The sequence below is a fragment of the Orycteropus afer genome, unplaced genomic scaffold (assembly GCF_000298275.1).
Source record: "Orycteropus afer afer isolate SDZICR_OR568_19922 unplaced genomic scaffold, OryAfe1.0 scaffold00100, whole genome shotgun sequence".
Taxonomy (NCBI): Eukaryota; Metazoa; Chordata; class Mammalia; order Tubulidentata; family Orycteropodidae; genus Orycteropus; species Orycteropus afer.
Window position 1 is genome coordinate 9,161,768 of NW_006921687.1, and position 21,452 is coordinate 9,183,219.

The following is a 21,452-nucleotide window of genomic DNA, read 5'->3' on the forward strand; positions in this document are numbered from 1 at the left end:
ATTTAAAAAGCTCATGAAACTCATTAGAAACCAGATGAGTCTTTATTTATAGAGCTTTTTCTATGAGATAAAATTACCATATGTCGTTATCTTGAAACTAGTGTCTAATTTTCCACATAAGATTTAAGGATGTGCCTACAAACCCAAAGTTCTTTAAAAAAGAAAAGGATGATGTTTTACTTCTGCTTTTTGGTTTTTTTACTTTTGATAATTATAAGTCAAACTTCCCTAAAACTTTTACAGCTAAACTTTGTGGAATCTTGAATCCCATCCCAGTATACAGTCCTAGTAACATGATGGTGATACATTTTAAAAGTGATGGTGAAAATAATTTCCGAGGCTTCAAGGCAAGATTCACCTTTTTGCCCTCAGGTGAGTGTTGTGTCCTTACTTGTGTACACATTTGTGTACTCACTACTACACATTTCTGTAGTAGTGACTTTTACTTATGAAGTAGGTTATGGGGAAGATAATTTAGTCATGATCTCCTAAACTTAGGGAGCTTTGAATCATTTGGGTGTCATAACAGAAATGCAGATTCTTGGGCCCATCTGCAAAGATATTAGTTATATAGGTCTGGGATGGGGCCCAGGAATCTGGGTTTCAACAAGCACTTCAGATGGTACTCAAGAAACTGCATTCACTAGTACATAAAGGGTTCAAGCACCATGTGAAAAATAGAGATATGACTCAGAAATGAGATTGTCTGGATCTGTTTAGGGGGATGTTAGAGGGTTTTGAATGATTAGTAGGTTTCTAGACACTTTAGAAGAAGCTCTGGTGATATAGGGTTAAGGCATTTGGCTACTAACCAAAAGTTCAGTGGTTTGAACCCACTAGCCACTCCGCAGAAGAAAGGTGAGCCGGTCTGCTTCTGTAAACATTACAGCCTTGGAAACCCAATCAAGGTTGCTATGAGCCAAAATTGACTCAATGACAGTAAGTGAGACAATTTAGAGGGTAAATTTTCCTTTACCAAGAGAAAGACCCTAGTGAAAGAGAATGGATGATGTGCAAAGAATCTACAAATAATTCAGTATTATTTAAACAATGGAAAGGATGAAGAAAGTAGTATCAGATAGTGATGGATAGGGAAATTAAATTTTAAGTACTAGAGTAATGAAATAACTAGCTAACATTTATTGATCACTTGCTATGTACAAAGTATATACTCAGCATTTCCTGTGTATTATCTCATTTATTCCTCCTTACAAGCAGTGTTCCCCTGTTCACAGATACAGGAACTGAGTTTGAAAGATTACGTAACTTTCCCAAAGACACACAGCTGGCAAGAGGTGGAGTTAGAATTGAAACCTTGATCTCTCTGATTCCAGAGTAATGTAGGTGGTAGAGGAGGGAGGATTGGGGTGAAACTACATACAAGGAGTTGTTGTTAAGTGCTGTCAAGTTGGCTCTGACTCACAGCAACCCAATGTACAACAGAACAAAACACTGCCTAATTGTGTGCTATCCTCACAATCCTTGCTATACTTGAGCCTATTATTGTAGCCCCTGTGTCCATACATCTTGTTGAGGTTCTTCCCCTTTTTCACTCACCGTCCACTTTACCAAGCATGATACCCTTCTCCAGGGAATGGTCCCTTCTGACAACATAACCAAAGTAGGTGAGATGAAGTCTGACCATTCTCACATCCAAGGAGCATTCCAGCTGTACTTCTTCCAGGACACATTTGTTCATTTCTTCTGGAAGTCCATGATATTTTCAGTATTCTTTGCCAACACCATAATTCAGAGGCATCAACTCTTGGCTCTTCCTTACTCATTGTCCAGTTTTCACACACATATGAGGCAATTGAAAACGCCATGGCTTGGGTTAGGTGCACCTTAGTCTTCAAAGTGACATGTTTACTTCTTAACATATATATTAAAAAAAAAAAAAAAAAAAAAACTTCTTAACATTTAGCAGCAGATTTGCCCAGTGCAAGGAGAGTATGTGTATGTACGTATGTGTGTGTGTATACGTATGTGTGTGTATACGTATGTGCGTGTGTATGGAAATCATTATAAGAATAATATGTTGCATGATTAGATATGTAGTGAGAAGGGGTCTGTGAAGAAGGAAAAGTCCAGCATGGTGTTCAGGATTGTAGCTTGAGTGGCTAGGTAGATGGTGGAGCCACCCACTAATTTAGAGAAACAGAACAAGACAACATTAACTATCAAGATCAGTTGGTTCCATTTGACACATGTGAATTTTGATGCTTCTGGGACATCCAGGTAGAGATATACCACTACTTGGTCTAGAATTCAGAAAAGAGATTTTGATTAGAGAGAAAAATATGGAAGTTGTCTACATGCAGATGATTAAAAATAAGCTTCAGAACATTATACCAATTGCTATTGAGTTGATTCTGACTCATGGTGACCCTGTGTGTGTCAGAATAGAACTGTGCTCCACAGGGTTTTCAAAGGCATATTTTTCAGAAGTAGATAGACAGATCTTTCTACTGAGGTGCCTCTGGGTAGACTTGAATGAACTTCTAACTTTTCAGTTAATAATTAAGTGCATTAACCATTGCACCCCCTAGAAATTCCTTAAGAATGGTACCTTGTGAATTAGCCTTATAGGTTGAAGAATAGGATTTTTGAAAAAAAAAAAAAAAAAAACAGATTGAGAAAGGATGGACATTAGACATATTGAGAGGGTGGTGTCATGGACGTGCTTAAGAGTCAGATGTAACAGTGATATTCAGAGATCTATAAGAAATCACTTTCATGGGATCTGGCAGTTAACATATGAAAAGTAGTGTGAGTAAGATCAACATTACAGTGATTTTATGACTGTAGATTGTAAGCAAGTAGAGTCAGCTAGTCTACTATAAATTAAAAATTAATTTGCCTTTATAGACTCTTTAAATAAAACTGGATCAACATTGCCTCCCAAAACTAAACCTGTACCTCCTGCAAGAGCTATTCCATATGGTGAGTTGATGACCAGATCTGTTTAATCTCCTTTCTTCTTTAACTAGATGTCCCTTTTGAAAAGTCTTATCTTGCAGTGACATAAGTCTATAATGAAGAAGAACAATGAGTTATACATTTGTCTCCAATAAACTTCCAAAATCCTTTTTTGGGGTTTGCATATAGACTATTTCAAAAAGGAAGGAAGAAATAATCTTTATTACAGGAACAAAGGTATACAGAGAGCAATCCTTTGCCCTCACCTATTCTTGTATAAACTATCTTGTATATTTTGAAAATATCTTACTAGACTCTGTATTTAATGAGTATACCTTATAGGGCAAAGGGGAAAACAAAGTTTTGTTTTGTTTTTTAACTCCCACTGGCATCTTTTAACTTCTCAATTATCTAACACATCTGGTTAAGCATTACAATCTTTCATTACCCTACACGCAGGTTTTGAGTGTTTTCTAGTTGATTGGCTATAATAGAAGGTTGTCTGGACTCACATCAGGGTTTGTGAAGGAGTGAGCCCCTGAGCTGACTCTCAGTGATATTCCAGACAAGAGAATGACATTTGCAAATTCTTGGATGCCTGAGCAAATTTGGCATGTTTGAGGATTGGTGAACAATTTCGTACATTGAGCATAAGAGATAAAGTGAGGCCATATGTTGAAACACCTTCTATGCTCTCTGCTAACAAACTTGAAATTTTCCTAGTAGAATTTAAGCTAGAAAATGGCCAGGATTTTTGTCTGTTGCATTCACCAATATAACTGGACAATAGCAAACACTAAGTATTTGTCAAATGAATATATGACTATTATTCTTTAGGTCAGTACCTAAAAGCTCATTGCCTATCAAAGTCACTGGGTAGCTTTTTAAAACCACATTACTACTCAGAGGTAGATCTTGGGAATCTATACCTTTATAAAGCCCATCTGGTGTTAGAGAATGAGTACTGTAGGCTTTGGAAAGCTTTTGCAGAATGAGTATTCTGAATTATTTTAGCTGCATAGATCATTAGTGCCCTCTTCTTTGCCGTAGATGTCTGTGGTATCCCTCCATTTAGTCTCCAGTGGCATTCCAGAAGAATTATGGGAGGGGAAGAAGCCTGCCCTCACTGTTGGCCATGGCAGGTGGGTTTGAGGTTTCTAGGAGATCACCAGTGTGAAGGTGTCATCATCAACCCATTTTGGATTCTGACTGCAGCCCATTGTGTGCATTTGTGAGTAGAACTAATTACTGATCTACTGCTAACATGTGTTTATACACAATGCCTGTGACACAGCATAAATGCCCAGATTCTAAGATTCTCCAGACCAGTTATAAAGCAGGAATTTTTCCTTCTGTGTTTCTTTTGCTTATCTATCTAGCCTCTGCATAAGCAAGGTCAGTGAGGGGAAAGTTCATCAAATCTTGAAATTGCTCATTCCATTTATGGAGACCTGACCATTATGTTGAGCCAAAAATATGCTTCCCTATGACAGAAACTTACAGGTCTAAATTTACTGTAGTTCCAGCAAACAAACAAGTCTATTCTTTCACATGTTGTTGTTGTTGTTATGTGCCATCAAGTGGGACCCGACTCATGACCCCCCTTTGGGTTTCCGAGGCAGTATCACTACGGAAGTAGATTGCCCCATCTTCCTTCCGAGGATTCTTTCATATAGCAATCTTTTATATATTTGAAGACCTCTCTCACTTTGTCCTTTAATTTAATCTTTAAGCTAAATGCCATAGTTCCTGTGTTGTTTTTTAGTAATTCCAGATGTGATACCATGCCATGTACCATCCTCTGGATTAGTTTTGCATTGTTCCTGTTAAAATATGGTTCACATTAGCAGAAAGCACAATGGGACAATCTGTCCTTTGAAAAGTAGACTATTAGTAAACTGAAATTTTAGTTAATTTTTTTAATGTTTTAAAATTGTGAACTATTCCATGGTATGAAACAGTGCACCCAATATATATGTAGCTTAAAGAATAGTAATAAAATGCATATTTGTGTCCCTATACTCAGTTTGGAAGGAACTTTACACTTACCTTTCAAGACTCTTTTATGCCCCTCTCAACAGGTAAATGCTGTCCTAAGTTTTGTATTAATAATTTCTTTGCTTTAAAAAAAAAAAAATGTATCCCTGAAAAACATTGTTGGCTTTTGCTTGATCTTCACAGTTATGTAAATAGAATTGAGTTTCTATGCTTCTGTGACTTGCCTTTTTCCTTCACAACATGTTACATAAATTAAACCATTAATCATGTAAGGGTAGGTTCAGGATACCTGTATTTAAAAAGAAAAAACCAGATGATTCAAATGTGCAGTCAGGGTAGAGAACTACCCCTACACTCTGACCACATGCTGACCACTTCCCTGCTTGCTCACAGTAGGTCAACCCCATAGCCTTTCTGTTCCTTAGACTTTCTCAGTTCCTATCTCAAGGTCGTTGTAGTTGCTATTCTTTCTGCCTTCTAGGATACCACATTTCATTTAATAATTATTTCTCTTTAGGCTCCTCTAGTTTGTGATAGTTTCTTGTTTCTTAGACTATCTTTGTATTTAATGATCTTGAGATGTACTGGTCAGGTATTTTGCAGCATATCCTTCAATTTTGGTTTGTGTGGTATTTTTCTCATGAATATATTGAGGTTATGGATTTTCAGGAAGAAAACCACAGAAATAAAGTGCCGTTCTCATTACATGATATCAAAGGGGCATGCTGTCAACATGACTTATGCTTTAACAAATTTGTAGCATGGTAAGTCTGGTGCTACACATGTAAGAGGAGTCAGACCTTGAAAACTAACCAGGTCTATTAAACTCACAGTTCCCAGAGACAGGGAGACATAGCACATCATGATACAGGGCCACACGAGGTTACACCTAGGCACAAGGTAACAACGAGCTGAAATTATAAGAGGAGGCAAGTAGGGTGGGATTGACTAACTTGTGTGAACTTCCTGGGAGCTGGGCACTGAATAATTCTGTAGGCTCAGTCCCTAGCTGTTAGGTAACTGGTCCTAGACAATTAGGGTATATAGTGACCCAGGAGTGTGTGTAAAGGGTGTGATTGGAGTGTAACCTTAATCGGCTGCCCAAAAAGGAGAATGGACCTGCCTCCAACCAGGACCTGAGAACTATGTCAAGACTGCATTTTAAGAAAATGGTATTGCATTTTATCACTGTTCATGTTAATCTTGATTACCTGGCTTTGGTAGTGTTTGCCATATTTCTCCTTTGTAAAGTTATTTCTTACCACTTTCCATAGTCTACTCATTGGAAGCAAGCCTAAGTGCAGCCCATACCCAAGGGATAAGAAGTTAAGCTCCACTCTCTGAGGGGGGAATATCTACATAAATTATTTAGAATTCTTATGTATATGAGATTTGTCTCTCCTTCCATGTTTATTTATGAAACATCTGTTATATCAGTATGGATTCAGATATTTATTTTGTTTTGGGTTATAATCTAATACTGAATTATTTATATTGCTGCTCATTGGGCACTTTGGCCATTGAAAGCTCTTTCAGGTTGACTCCTGTATCCTTTGCCATGCCATCATCCTTTTGTGATAGTATAAGATGTCTACTTCCATAGTGATAGTGCCTTGGAAACCCAAGGAGGGGTCACTATGAGTAGGGTCCAACTCAACAGCATATAACAACAACAACAAGATGATCTGGGTTCACCTTGTATATTCTCTGCCCCAGTTCTAGAATCAGCCATTTCTCCAAAAAGCTCTTATTCCTTTTATTAGAAATGGTATTAGAAACCTGTATCTGGGTGCAGGGCATACTCATTGTGTCATTGCTTCCAAGCTCTTTCAGCTGACAGCTGGAAAATACAGATAAATATGCTAATCCATTGTACTGTATACAAACATGTCTGTAATTATGCATCCATGTGTATCTATATTAAGCTAAATATTAAGTTATACTGATGTTTCCAACTATAGTCCAGTAACACATTGTTCATTCTAGCCTTTCCCCCTTGTCATGATGCAGGGCCACACGAGGTTACACCTAGGCACAAGGTAACAACAAGCTGAAATTATAAGAGGAGGCAAGTAGGGTGGGATTGACTAACTTGTGTGAACTTCCTGGGAGCTGGGCACTGAATAACTCTGTAGGTTCAGTCCCTAATTGTTAGGTAACTGGCCCTAGACAATAAGGGTATATAGTGACCCAGGATTATGTGTAAAGGGTTTATTAAAAACCTATTTAATAAGAATTCTGTCAAAGTGCATTTTTATGTACCATGTAAAGGAAGTTTTGATGAGTTGATTAATTAGTGAAATTACTGTAAGGGAAAAGGCAGATAATAGTATAGGGATCAGAGATACAAAAGAAGCTTTGGCAGATTCCCTTGTCAAATAGTGTGGCCTATTAAACTTATATGCTGGGTCTTGACACCTTGAAGCAAGATACAGAACACAGCAAAACCATTCTTCTCTAAGTGGGTATTTAATTGGATGAGTCAAATTCCGATTGGTAAATACAATTAACTATAAATGTTAGTGATCCATTGACATTAACAAAAATAAAATCTATATTCAATTTCATCAATGACTGATTTCTTTTTTAAAAATATATTTAAATATAAATACTTTGGGAAAAGACACCTAGAGAAAGTGATCAAGTTAAATCCAAGCTTACCCTATCCATTTTTCTAAACCATTCTTTCTCTCTACATGTTAAGAATTTTTAAAATTACCTAATTTTGTGTTAATATTTAAGCCAATATAAATTATTTTATATTTGTATATACCATTCATTGTTTTATAACTGTTTGACTTAACATCATGTCTTATATTTGCACTGATATAGAAAATGTGTGTGTACCTCACTCATAATTTTTAAAACTCTTAGTAGTTGTCTAATTTATGTGAACAGAGAAATGGTTGAGGCTAATCCTTGGAATACATGGATATTGACATTGGAAGAGTTTACACTAGATGTGCTGGTATAACTAAAGTGATATGTTATACACGTGGCCTGCCTTTGTTGGAACTTTATAGCTGATTCCTTCATGGACACCTTTTCTTCTTGCCTCCTCTTCATCAACTTTATAGACATCCAGGAGTCCACTCTCCATTGAAGGGGGCTTCCAAATAGTCAATCAAAACCAAAACCCATGACCACTGAGTCAATTCCAACTAATAGTGACCTTATTGGGCAGAGTAGAACTGCCCAATAGGGTTACCAAGGCAGTAAATCTTTATGGAAGGAGACTCCCACATCTTTCTCTCATGGAGTGGCTGGTAAATTTGAACCACTGAACTTATACTTAGCAGCTTAGTACTTTAACCATTGTACCACCAGGGCTCCTTCCAAATATCCAAATCCATTGAAAAAGGGTAGTTTGTCATGTGGGAGAAGCCAGTTGGGGAGATATGCCAAGTCCAGGAGCCAAAACAGACATAATTTCTGCTGACTGACATTGATGGGTAGTGCTCTGAAGACACAATAATAAGGAGAACTAACAGAACAATATTATACCACCTTCTATGTAGCTTCCATGACACTAACTCTCTTTAGTTAGACCTCAAACTTTAGTGTACACCAGAATCATCTGGGAAGTTTCTGATTCAGTGACTCTGGAGTGGGGCCTGAGAATTTGAATCTCTAACAGGTTTCCAGGTTATGTTGATATTAGTCCAGGGACAGTTAGGGAAAACCTGGTGTTCTCTTGCTAACTCCATACTTGCCTTCATGCACAAGTGAAATTTTTAACTTACTTTAGGGGACTAAACTCACTTGGCAGTTACACATTGGAAGGTTTCTGCCTTTTATCAACAACCTTTTCTATTGCAGCCACTTTCTTTCTCTAATTCCATGGTGACTCTTTTCTTCTCCCATAGCAGTAAGTGACATCTCATTGTCTGAACTGAGGATGAGAGATCCTAAGAATATAAGAGATGAAATTTGTTCATGGGCAAGTGGGAAGAAGTAGAGAAATTCAAATTCATCTATTGGTACTTGAACCATTACCCAGTTAACACTAGGAAAAATCTCAGGCTTTTGTTGACTCACATAGATAGTCCTGTTGTCATGTGCTCCAAACTGAAAGATGCTTTCATTCTTCACCAAATTAAAGAATGCTTTCATGACTGTGCACATAAAACTTCACTAGAGATTATGCTCTACATTATCAACTCTATACCATGATTTCTATTACTTTATTACATGTACTATTTTCTCTATAAAGAACTAGGAGTGGCTTTAATAAATAATATTGTCTTTGCTGCAAAGTAATTTAATGGGTGCTTTGAAAATAGAACTTAATATTTACATGAGAGTGCATAACAGATGACAACAATGATAATGGCTACTAACATTATGGATTTCTTACCATCTGCAAGGTACTTGCCAAGCACTTAATAAAAGCATATTGAAAACATGAATAAGTCATCATGTAAGGAACTGAAATGAGCATGAATATGGCTAGAGAGGAGATAGCTACATGTATTAAGAAACTTCTTTGAATAAAATGTAATGAAAAAATAATTTCAATAACTTCACTTTTCTTGATATAACAATTTTTGAAAATGGAAGAATAAATCTCTAAACTGAAGTGACAGTACATTGGTGACAGTTAAATATTCCTTCCATCGATATTTTTTCAGTAAGATATCTTGATTTGGCAAATAAATGGATACTGATTAAAGTTCTTTTTTTAATATTAAAGAAAAGTTTGTAAATTTTAAGTATACAATTAGAAGAATTTTAATAATTAGACACATGTAATCAACACCAGGTCAAGAGAGCAAATTATTACCAATACCCAGTACTGCACCTCCCACATCTTCCAATCATTACCCTCCTAAAAGTAATCAGTGCCCTGACTTATAATATCATAGGTGAATTTTGCCTATTTTTGAAGGTAAAAACCGTTAAACATTTGGTTATAACTGAAAAGTTGGTGGTTCATGTCCAGTCAGAGGCACTTCAGAAGAAAGGCCTGACTGTCATCTTTCAAGATCACAGCCATTGAAAACCCTATGGAGCATAGTTGTTCTCTAAAATATGGGGTTGCCATGGGTCAGAACTAATGAACAACAGGTCTTAAGTTCTTTTTAACCCCAGTTTCATCAATTCTGGTGATTTGATAAAAAATAATAACTTGGGATGTATTCCTGGGAAATAACATCTGTGTGTGTATGTGTGTGTGTGTATAAAAACACAGACCATAAACTTCCTCGTTATGAATGTAATTTTTTCATGTGTTTTTAATATCACTATAAAATTAAAATTAGCTGTGATTTTTTTTTTCCTCCTCAGCTCAAATACAGTCTTTGGTGATTTTTGGTATCAGCTCCAATGACACAGAGGTCAAAAGAAGGGGGAAAGATACACAATTAAGAATGACTCCTCAGGTGGAGCAGGAGATGTGGTGTGGTTACCTTAGTACACAGAAGATCACACAGGACAGGGGAGTGGTGGCACCTGGTAGAACTGAATAATACATTTTGGTAGTGCCAGATAGTTAAACCAAAAGATGAAAAAATGTTTTCATATCTAACTCTAATTGTTATTCTTCTTCCAGGAAAAATAATCCATTCTACTGGACTATCATTGCTGGGGACCATGACAGGACCCTGAAAGAATCGACTGAGCAGGTGAGAATAATTTTTTTCAAGGTCATTCTCCTTGGGCTCTGAATGTTGTCATGTGCTAGAGAGTAACCTGAGCTAAAATATATTAGTTATTAATCACCTAGTACTCTTTTCATTTATCATTTATACCTACAATTAAAGGTAAATTTGAGGTCACAATTTAATTTGAATATTAGATGAAAGAAGTCAAGAATTCCGAATTCAAGTCCATTTGTAGAAGTCCACATAGTTTTGTCTCTCCAAGACCATCTAAGAAGGTGGTTCATGTCTTCCCGCAAAGTATAAACATGTCAATGCAAAGTCATCTTCACTGCTAGTGTATGGAAATGAAATAGAGATTTAAGACATATTTTGGATCATCATGTAGAGAGAAGTAGCATGACTCTTTGAATGACTCTTTATGTTGAGATTCTCTTGCTTGCCATTGATACAGGTGAGAAGGGCAAAATTCATTGTGGGGCACGAAGACTTTGACATGCTGAACTATGACTCTGACATTGCCCTAATACAGCTGAACTCTCCTCTGGAATATAATGCAGTAGTGAGGCCAGTATGCCTCCCAGAGAGGATGGAGCCTCTGCTTTCCTCAGAGATCTGTGCTGTGACTGGGTGGGGAAGCATTAGCGAAGGTAAACATTTTACTTTAATGTAAAGATTATTGCAACGACTAGTTATTTTTTGAAGTATGTCAGGGCAGTAATATAAAGGAGTATCTGGTTTAACCCTTCTTCATTCTGAAAAGTAGAATCCATGTGTTTTATTGTTTTTGTTTTGTTTTTTGTCTGTATTAGCTCAGCAAGTGATTAGAAAATGAACTGTCACATTTTTCCTTCAGAGTGACTTAGATTGTGGCTAGACTATCAGGGGTCAGAAAACTTTTCTAAAAAGGATCAGATAATAAATATTTTAGGCTTTGCAGGCCATAAGGTCTCTGTCATAATTTTTCAACTTCACCTTTGTAGTGCAAAACAACTGTAGACCATTTGTAAAAATTTAAATATCATATAATGTGACAAAATATTATTCTTCTTTTGAATTTTTTTTCCTACCATTTAAAAATGTACAATTTGTTCTTAACTCAGAGTTTTTACAAAAATAATCAGGAGGGTAGGGGCCTGGAATTGGCTCACTGGTTGTAGTTGGCCAACCCAAGATGAAATAATACCATTTACAGTGTAACAGATTTCTCTTTATATATGGCTCTCTGGCCCGGGGTTTGTAGTTCTGCCACAAGGATTTGCCAAGCCACAATCTTTCTAAACTGTGTAGTCCACAGTTTAGTATGAAAAAAATGTATAAAACCCTCTCAGGGACTGGTCAGTTGCTATGCCAATAAGGTACTGGCCTCCTCTCAGGGATTCCTCAGTTTTGCCATCCTGCTAGGCTTAAGAGCCAATACCACAGAGGTTGAAAGTGGCCTCATTACTATTGAGAAGAGCTGGGAGCAGAGTGCATTCCTTGGACCTGGAGTCCTTGTACTAAGAACATCCTAGATTTAGAAGACAGAGCTGCAATACCAGAGACAGGTGGTGTAAGATGGTACAAGTGGCGAGAACAGGAAACCAGCAGGAGATTGCTGCAGTGGGCTTCCCAGAGCAAGGCAGCTGCAGTGGGCTTGCTTACCCACAGAACAAGAGAGCTGAGTGTCTTTGGAGAGGAGGCTTCCTGGCTGAGTGACGTGCCTCTGGGCACTCATGGGCAGAGCTAAAGAGCTGAGGAGAAGAGACCTGCAGCAGTAGGCCCCGGCTAAAGAGCTGTCTTGGTTAGAAACCATCCTGATTGATAAACTGTATCATTCCTGAGTTCCTGTTACTTCTAAGTTGATCTTGACCCTGAATTGTAACCTGTTACTTCCCTAATAAACCCCATGACCTTGAGTATGTTCTGTGAGCTCTGTGTAACCACTGCAATGAATTATCAAACCCAGCAGAGAAGAGGAAAGTGCCACAGGAGGGATGACTGATGTCAGAATTGGTTAAAAAAACAAACAACAAAAAAAAAACAGTGGTTGGAGAGTGGAGGTATGTCTGACCTTCACCCCACAATAATCAGCTTTGTGCTGGTCTTGATTCTTTCCTCTTCCCCTGAAGTTCGACACGAAGTCTGGTGTAAGAACATTACACTATTCTTAAAGCCCCAGTAAAATACAAGCTCTGAATGGGCTGATTTTTTTTTTTTTTCCTTTGCTTTAAGTATACAAGGTTTTTTTCTTAGCATATTTTTTTTTCTGTTTCTATGTCATTTATTTGTAATCGATGAGTTTGAAGAAGAAAGGAATTTTTCTTTTCCTACTCAAAGCATTCATATGTGCTGTCTGCAGCCAAGTGGCACTTTCATAAAATCTCCACAGCTACTTTATAAAGGTATTCTTGTCATCCTCATTTTGCAGATGAAGAGGTTACAGCCTAAAGATTTAAGAAACTTGATAAAGTCTGATGGCTAATAAACATCAAAGCTAGGATCTAACATTAATTTTGGGTTAAATCCTTAAATAGCTTTTCAACTATATTTAGAGTAAAATCTGAACTGTTGATCCTGGCTCGAAAGCTCTGTGTGATTTGACTTAACTCTCCGGTCTCATTTTCTTCTTTTGTCTCCTTATTAACTAACCTTCAGCCACGGTAGCCACTTTTCTTTCTCTGGAAAACACCAAGCTTGTTCTGCTTTCTGAAGATGCACACTTCATTTTCTGGAATGCTCTTATTCCCATATCCTCACAGCTATCTCCTCCTCATTCCATTCTCAACTCTAATACCACCTGTCTTTTCAAACCATTTTTGCTACAGCAGACTGCCACTTCATCGCTTTCTACATTACCCAGTTTTATCGACTCATAGTGCTTAAACGTACTTGCCGTTATTTTACATAATTATTTTCTACATCTCACCCATTAGAACAAGAGCATCTTGGGGATAGAGCTATGTCTCCTTCACCACCCTGTCTCCAGATCTAGAAGCATACCTAGCCTTAGAATAAGCACTCAGTTAATTTTGTTGACAGCTTGTCTTCAAAGCCCTGAATAAATGTGTCTCCTCTTTAAAGACCTTCACTTTGCACCAATTCCTTGACCACCAGACAACTGAGAGGTGGTTACAGACTTGTGAAAGAGGAATTCATTCTTTCAAGCTGGGAGAGAAAGAGTTTTTGTTTTTAAGACACCACCAGTAACACCAAAAAGAGAATTTTTAGTGCATTAAAAAAAATAAATAAACCACTAGATTTAGAGTCAGACCTAGATTTGAGTCTTAGTTCTGTCCCATGAGAACTGTGAGAGTAAATTTTCAGAGCTCTTGGTTTTTCATCTGTGATAGTCTATTTCACAGTGTTATTGGAGGGTTTATATTGAGATAAGCGGTTTATAAATATTAAGGTAGTAGTGCCTACAGCACTTGACTGCTAACCAGAAGGCTGACAGTTCAAACCCACCAGCCACTCCTCGGAAGGAGGGTTGGGCAAACTACTTCCATAGTGATATCGCCTCAGAAACCCAAGGAGAGGTCACTGTGAGTTGGATCCGACTCGATGGCAGTGAGTTTGGTTTTGTTTTTATATAAATGTAAAAAGGAGCTCTGGTGGCATGGTGCCTAAGGCATTTGACTGCTAACCAGAAGGTTGGTGGTTCAAACTCCACAGAAGGAAGACTGGGCAATCTACTTCCATAAAGATTTACTGTCTGAGAAACCCAAAGGGATCACCATGAGTCAGAATTGACTTGATGGCAGTGAGTTTGGTTTTGGTTTTGATATAAATGTAAAAGCATTTTTTAATTAAATTTTGCCCAAAAAGGCATAACACTATAAAATACCAACCTTATCTTTTAAAAGTAGCTATACGTCTAAAGTAATATAATAATTTATTTGTAATACAGGTTCATGTAGGCCTGCCTCAGGTTCAAGTATGTCAAGAAATTCTTTAGTGTTCATCATTAGTGTTATCTTAAATTAGAATTTAAATTAAAGTAGAAGAAGGGAAAGATGATTTTGGCACATACTGAATCAGAAAAATGTTAGTGATGTATCTTGCTGAATTTCCTTTTGTGAATTCTTATTTTTTTTGTTTGTTTTTGTAATTTTTTGGTTAAAGTTTACATAGTAAGTTAGACTCCCATTTAACAATTTCTATATAGACTGTTCAAGGAGCTCTGCTGGTATAGTGGTTAAGGCATTTAGCTGCTAACCAAAAGATAGGTGGTTCGAACCCATCAGGTTCTCTGCAGGAGAAAGATGAGGCCGTCTGCGTCCATAAAAATGTAGCCTTGGAAACCTAATGGATGTCGCTATGATTTGGAATTGATCTTGTGACCATGAATTTGGTTTGGTTTTGGTATACATATTGTTCAGTGACATTGGTTACATTCTCTACATTGTGGAAAGATTTTCATGTCTCTTCTGGTTGTTGAATTTCCATTAATCTAGCTTCCCTGCCCAATACCCTACACCCACACCCACCCCTCCTGCATTCTCATCTTTTCTTTAGGGTAAATGTTGATTGTTTGGTTTCATATAGACAATTAAAAAAAAAAAAAAAAAAAAGATCACAATATACACACATGATATTGATTTACTTTATGAGCCAGTCTGTAATTTAGATGAAAGGTGACATCTGGGAATGGTTTTATTTCCAACTTTAAAGGATGTCTCAGGGAGATAGTCTTAAGGGTTCCTCTTGTCTATACTGCTCCAGTAAGGCTGGACTTTTTTTAAGGACTGAAGTTTTATTATATAATTTCCTTCTATTCTATCTGGGACCACCTCTTTTGTCTCATGGCCATTAATAGTAGTCAGGTATCATCTATTTATTTTGGTCTCTTGATAGATGAGGTTGTGCTTTATGTGAGCAATTAGTCCTGTGGACTGGTTTTTTCTTTGAGTATTTGATTTCCCTCTTTCTCTTTTGTTCCAGGGGAGAGACAAATAGTTGTATCTTAGTTGGCTCCTTGCAAGCTTTTAAGACCCCAGGCAATACTTAACAAACAAGGATGTAGAACATAAACTTTACAAACTATGTTTTGCCAATTGACCAAGTTGTCTCACAAAGACTATGGGCCTAAGAGACCCAGTAAATTAATCTTGTGAAGTGTGAAGTATGAATGTCTGGGAAGTATTCATGACTGTGCCCCTTACATGCTTTATTATATAAATGAATATATGTGAAGCACACACAAACATGTATATGTATGTGCTTAAAGGAGCTCTGGTAGCATAGTGCCTAAGGCACTTGACTGCTAACCAGAAGGCTGGTGGTTCAAACCCACCAGCCACTCCTCAGAAGGAAGTTTGGGCAATCCTACTTCTGTAGTGATACTGCCTTGGAAACCTAAGGAGGGGTCGTTATAGTCGGGTCTGACTCAATGGCACATAACAACAACAACAAAGATACACCTATCCATGCACATGTATATACACACGTATACCTTCCTGTACACATATAAAGGAACCCTAGTAGTGCAAATTTCAGAGTCTCTTCTGACATTCATTTTGGTCTTTTCTTCCTTTTCTGTGTTTTAAATGACCTTTTGCTTTCTTTATGGATAATGTTCTTGATGTCATCCCACAATTCCTCTGGCTTTTTAGTAATTGGTGTTCACTGCATCAAATCTATTCTTTAGATCATCCCTAAATTCAGGAGGGATATAATCAAGGTCATATTTTGGCTCTCATGGACTTGTTATAATTGTCTTCAGCTTCAAATTGAACTTTTATATGAGCAATTGATGGTCTGTTCTACAGTCAGCTCCTGGCTTTGTTTTGGCTGAAGTTATTGAGCTTCACCATCACCTCTTTTCACAGATGCAGTCGATCTGGTTCCTGTGTACTCCATCTAACAAAGTCCATGTATAGCTGCCATTTATGTTGTTGAAAAATGTATTTGCAATGAATAACTCATTAGTTTTGCAAAATTCTATCATGAGATCTGCAGTGTTATTTCTGTCACCAAAGCCATATTTTCCAACTACTGGTTATTCTTCTCTGTTTCCAACTTTTACATTCTAATCACCAGTATAATATACATATCTTGATTGCATGTTTGGTCAATTTCAGACTGCAGACATTGGTAAAATTCTTCAATTTCCTCATTTTTGGCTTTTGTGGTTGGTGTGTTAATTTGAATAATAGTAATTTTAACTGCTCTTCCTTGTAGGCATATGGATATTATCCTGTTGCTGACAGCATTGTACTTCAGGATAGATCTTGAAACATTCTTTGTGACAATGAATGCCATGTCATTCCTTTGATACTTGCCCTTGCATGGAGAGTAGCTATAGCAAATGGAAGAATCAACAAAATAAAAGACCTGAACAGAAGGTTTCAAAGAGCAGTTTGAGAGGACAAAGTCAATAATAAAAATGAAATGTGCAAACACCTGGAGTTAGAAAACCAAAAGAGAAGAACATGTTTGGCATTTCTTAAGCTGTAAGAACTTAAGAAAAAATACAAGCCTCAAGTTGCAATATTGGAAGATTCTATGAGCAAAATATTGACTGATGCAGGAAACATCATAAGAAGATGGAAAGAGAATACAGAGTCACTGTATCAAAAATAATTGGTTGATATACATCCATTTCAGGAGGTGGCATATGATCAAGAACCAGTGGTTTTGAAGGAAAAAGTCGAAGTTACACTAAAGGAATTGGTGAAGAACAAGACTCCAAGAATTGACAGAATACCAGCTGAGATGTTTCAACAAATGGATGCCATGCTGGAGACACTCACTCATCTATGCCAAGAAATTTGGAAGACAACTACCTGGCCAACTGACTAGAAGAGATTCATGTTCATGTTCAAAAAAAGGTGACCCCACAGAATGTGGAGATTATTGAACAATATCATTAATATCACATATAAGTAAAATCTTACTGAAGATAATTCAAAAGTGGTTGAAGTGTTATATTGGCAGAGAATTTCCAGAAATGCAAGCTGGATTCAGAAGGGGACATGGAGTGAGGGATGTTATAGTTGATATCAGATGGATCTTGGATCAAAGCAAAGAATACGAGAAAGATGTTTACTTGTGTTTTAATGACAATGCAAAAGCTTTGATTGTGTGGATCAAAACAAATTATAGATAACATTGAGAAGAATTGAATTCCAGAACACTTAATTGTGCTCATGAGGAAACAGTACTTAGACTAGGAGGCTGTCCTTCATAAAAAACAAGGAGATACTGCATGGTTTAAAATCAGAAAGGAAATGTGTCAGGGTTGTATCCTTTCACCATACTTACTCAATCTATATGCTGAGCAAATAATCCAAGAAGATGGATTATATGATGAAGAATATTGCATGAAGATTGGAGGAAGACTCATTAATAACCTGTGATATGCGGATGACATAATTTTCCTTGCTGATAGTGAGGATGATTTGGAACACTTACTGATGACGATAGAAGACTGCAGTCTGCAGTACAGATTACACCTCAATATAAAGAAAACAAAAATCTTCACAACTGATCCAATAAACAGTTTCACAGTGGATGAAGAAAAGATTGACATTGTCAAGGGTTTCATAATTCTTGGTTCTACAATCAACACCAAAGGAAGCAGCAGTCAAGACATCAGACCACGTGTGGCATTGGGCAAATCTGCAAAAGACTTCTTCCAAGTGATGAAGAGCAAAGATGTCTCTGAAGACTAAGGTGCACCTAACACAAATCATAGTATTTTCAATTGCCTCTTATGCATGTGAGAGCTAGACAATGAATGAATAAGGAAGACCGAAGAAGAGTTGTTGCTTTTGAGTTGTGGTGTTGAACAAGAATGTTTAGAGTACCACGGTCTGCTAAAAGGACTAACAAATCTGTCCTGGAAGAAGTGCTGGAATGCCCCTTGGAAGCAGGAATGGCCAGACTTTGTCTCACCTACTTTGGTCACGTTGTCAGAAGGAACTATTCCCTAGAGAAGGATATCATGCTTGGTAAAGTGAAGGGTCAACGAAGAAGGGGAAGGCCCTCAATGAGATGGATAGACACAGTGGCTGCAACGATGGGCTCAGGTATAGCAAGGACGTGCACAGGGTTGTGCAGTATTTTGTTCTGTACATAGAGTTGCTACAAGTTGAAGACAACTCAATGGCACCTAACAACAACATCTACACTTGGTGTTGCCTTTCATCTTTTTTAAAAAATAAATTTTGGGATGACTCGATTTAATCTATAACACATACCATTAATACATAGGTAAATCATAAGACTATAAATAGAGAAGGGAAAACCTATTTCTAATAGAATGCTGAGGGCTGGCTGGTATATATGGAGGGACAGATAGAACTGGAAAATCATCATTTTGCATCCACCAAAGTAAACATTGGATCATGCTGAAACCACCAGTAGATTTTAATTTTAGGGAATAATTTTAATGAAAAGTAGGACATCTATATAGTCTTAAAGTGTCTCCTCAAAGACAGTACATAGGAGTTGCAAGGAAGAGAAAAATCAGTAAGTATACAATAGAGAAACCAGTCAACACCTTTACCAAGTGATTAAAGTGACATAATCAAAGAAGAATAGATGGACATCATGTACTTCCAGATGTTATACCCTGAGAACACACTATCATCTATGTAGTGTTTTGGCCAAGAATTAATAACCTGAATCTAATCATAAGGAAATTTCAACAAATCCAAAATTAGGAACTTTATTTATTTATTTATTAATAGAGACAGGAAAATATTCTTAATCATAATACTCCCCAAATCAGATGTGTCTAGATATAAACTTAGCACGCACACACACAAATCTGTTTGAATTTATTGCACTTACTGGATTGTTGTGTTTTATCAGTTCTGAAAAATTCTCAACTTCATTTCTCCAATTATTGCTCTCAGGCATTCCTTGTTTCTCCTCCTCTTTTCCTCTGGAACTCTCATTAGATCTTAACTCCCTGCCCCCCATTTTCCATATATTTTTAATTCTACTTCAAAGCAAAACCTGGCTTTATCATTCAACTTATTTATTTGGCTTCTGTTTTCCCTTTTTTAGCTTCATCCAAGTTAATTTGCAACTACCCTCTAGTTATGGTTTACCCTCCCTTCCCCACTCACCTCTGGTAACCATCAAAGAATATTTGTTTTTTGTGAAACTCTTTCCTTGACTTTTCATAATAATGGTCTCATACAGTATTTGTCCTTTTTTTAATTGACTAACTTTACTCAGCACAATGGCCTCTAAGTTTATGGTATTGCCTTTCCCATCACCAAAAATACCGTGTCTACTATCTAGAGAGTGAGTCATCCTCCTTTTCCCCTGTCACCTCTGTTAACTTTCCATCAAGGAATGTTGATGTCAGAACCTTGATGAATTCTTGCTGAGTTTCTCTTTGTAAATTTTCATAGAAATATTGTTATCTTTGTATTTGAAATACTAAAATCTGAATTGGAAATATGTTTTTTAAAAAAGGGGTTTCTGATCTTGTTCTCCTGCCAATACGTTTTATTTCACAAGAACACCACATCTGGAAATTAAGACATGCTGCACACAATACACTTATACATTCTGATTCAGTATTCTGCATCAGCTCTGGCAAAACTAAATGACTGCAATTATTTTGGTGCAGAGTAAGTATGAACTTAAAATATATTTCTTTAACATCATGTGTTGCTTATGTCATTATCAAGCACTTTCTTTCCAAATCTGTTTTCTAATTAGATGGTGGCCCAGCAAGTTGCTTACAGCAGATGCAAGTGCCTGTGTTAGAAAGAGAAGTTTGTGAAAGCACTTGCTGTCCTGCTCACCCAGGAGGGATCACTGCGAAGATGATCTGTGCTGGCTTTGCATCATCTGGAGGGAAATATTTCTGCCAGGTAAGCAGGTTTGTACAGGAAAATGGAAAGTTAACATCTGCTGCAATTTCTCTGTAGGCAGGAGGAAATCCTATAGAATCTAGGCAACCAACTTGCCCTGCACCTCCCAGCCTAACATCACATCCTTACACGAAGTTTACAAGGACAACAGGAAGAGTGAGTTACTTGATCCAAACATGCTGAAATGAGAAAGAGTGAGAGGAAGCAGCTGTATAACCAGAAGGGTACATAGAAGGGCCAATGAGAAGCTAGGAGACAGCAGCACCATCGACCTGGCCCAAGGGCAGTGGGGATGTGTTCAGATACTTCTAAGGCTTTGGAGAAAGTACCTCATCACTTCTGGTCTGCCACATGGGTGGCAGTGGAGGGTAGGGAAGAGCCCTCAGGCATAGGGCTAGACATATACTACTAAAGATCTGAGGGATGTAGGAAGGGCACTCACACTGAGTGTATAAATGTTGTTATTGGGTGTCATTGAGTCGATTCTGACTCATAGTGTCCCCATGTGACAGAATAGAACTGCCCCATAGTGGTTTTTTGGCTGTAATATTTACAGAAGCAGAACAACAACTCTGTCTTCTATGAAGCTGCTGGGTGGGTTTGAACTGACAACCTTTGAATTTGTAGCTGAGGACTTAACTGTTGTTTTACGAGGGGTCCTACAGACCTGAACCAACTCCTTGACCAACTCCGTATTTATTTGTTATACAAATCAAATACAAAGTTCTCTGAATTAATGTGTTCATTCTTTCCTTAGTCTGCATTTTTTCTCTACTTTGAATCACAAATGGCTTCTATTTCCGTCACATTTGACAGCATCTAACATTAAGGGAAGAGCTTAATATTGTATCAAGAGAGCAAAGAACTAGGGAGGGAATTAAAGAGGTCCATGTCAAAGGTGACCCAAACATATCATGATCACAGTCAGAACCTATTTTTATTTCTTCAGTCTGCAATTGTCACCTTGTTTGCAGCATGACCAATACAAACCAAAAAAAAACTTACTGCCATTGAGCCGATTCCAACTCATAGCAACCTCCACTAGTTTCCAAGGCTATAAATCTTTATAGACACAGACTGCCCCATCTTTCTTCCATGGAGCAGCTGGTGGGTTTGA

General features: G+C 37.4%; 1 protein-coding gene across 1 annotated transcript in view; it reads left to right on the top strand.

Annotated features, from left to right (window-relative positions):
* The window catches only part of OVCH1 (ovochymase 1), a 132,830-nt gene that overhangs the window by 36,850 nt on the left and 74,528 nt on the right, over nucleotides 1-21,452 (top strand). The window contains exons 14-19 of the mRNA XM_042781292.1: nucleotides 244-372; nucleotides 2,869-2,943; nucleotides 3,970-4,150; nucleotides 10,469-10,541; nucleotides 10,972-11,167; nucleotides 20,181-20,335. Coding sequence (XP_042637226.1) covers nucleotides 244-372; nucleotides 2,869-2,943; nucleotides 3,970-4,150; nucleotides 10,469-10,541; nucleotides 10,972-11,167; nucleotides 20,181-20,335 — 809 coding nt within the window. The remainder of the gene's footprint in view (nucleotides 1-243; nucleotides 373-2,868; nucleotides 2,944-3,969; nucleotides 4,151-10,468; nucleotides 10,542-10,971; nucleotides 11,168-20,180; nucleotides 20,336-21,452) is intronic.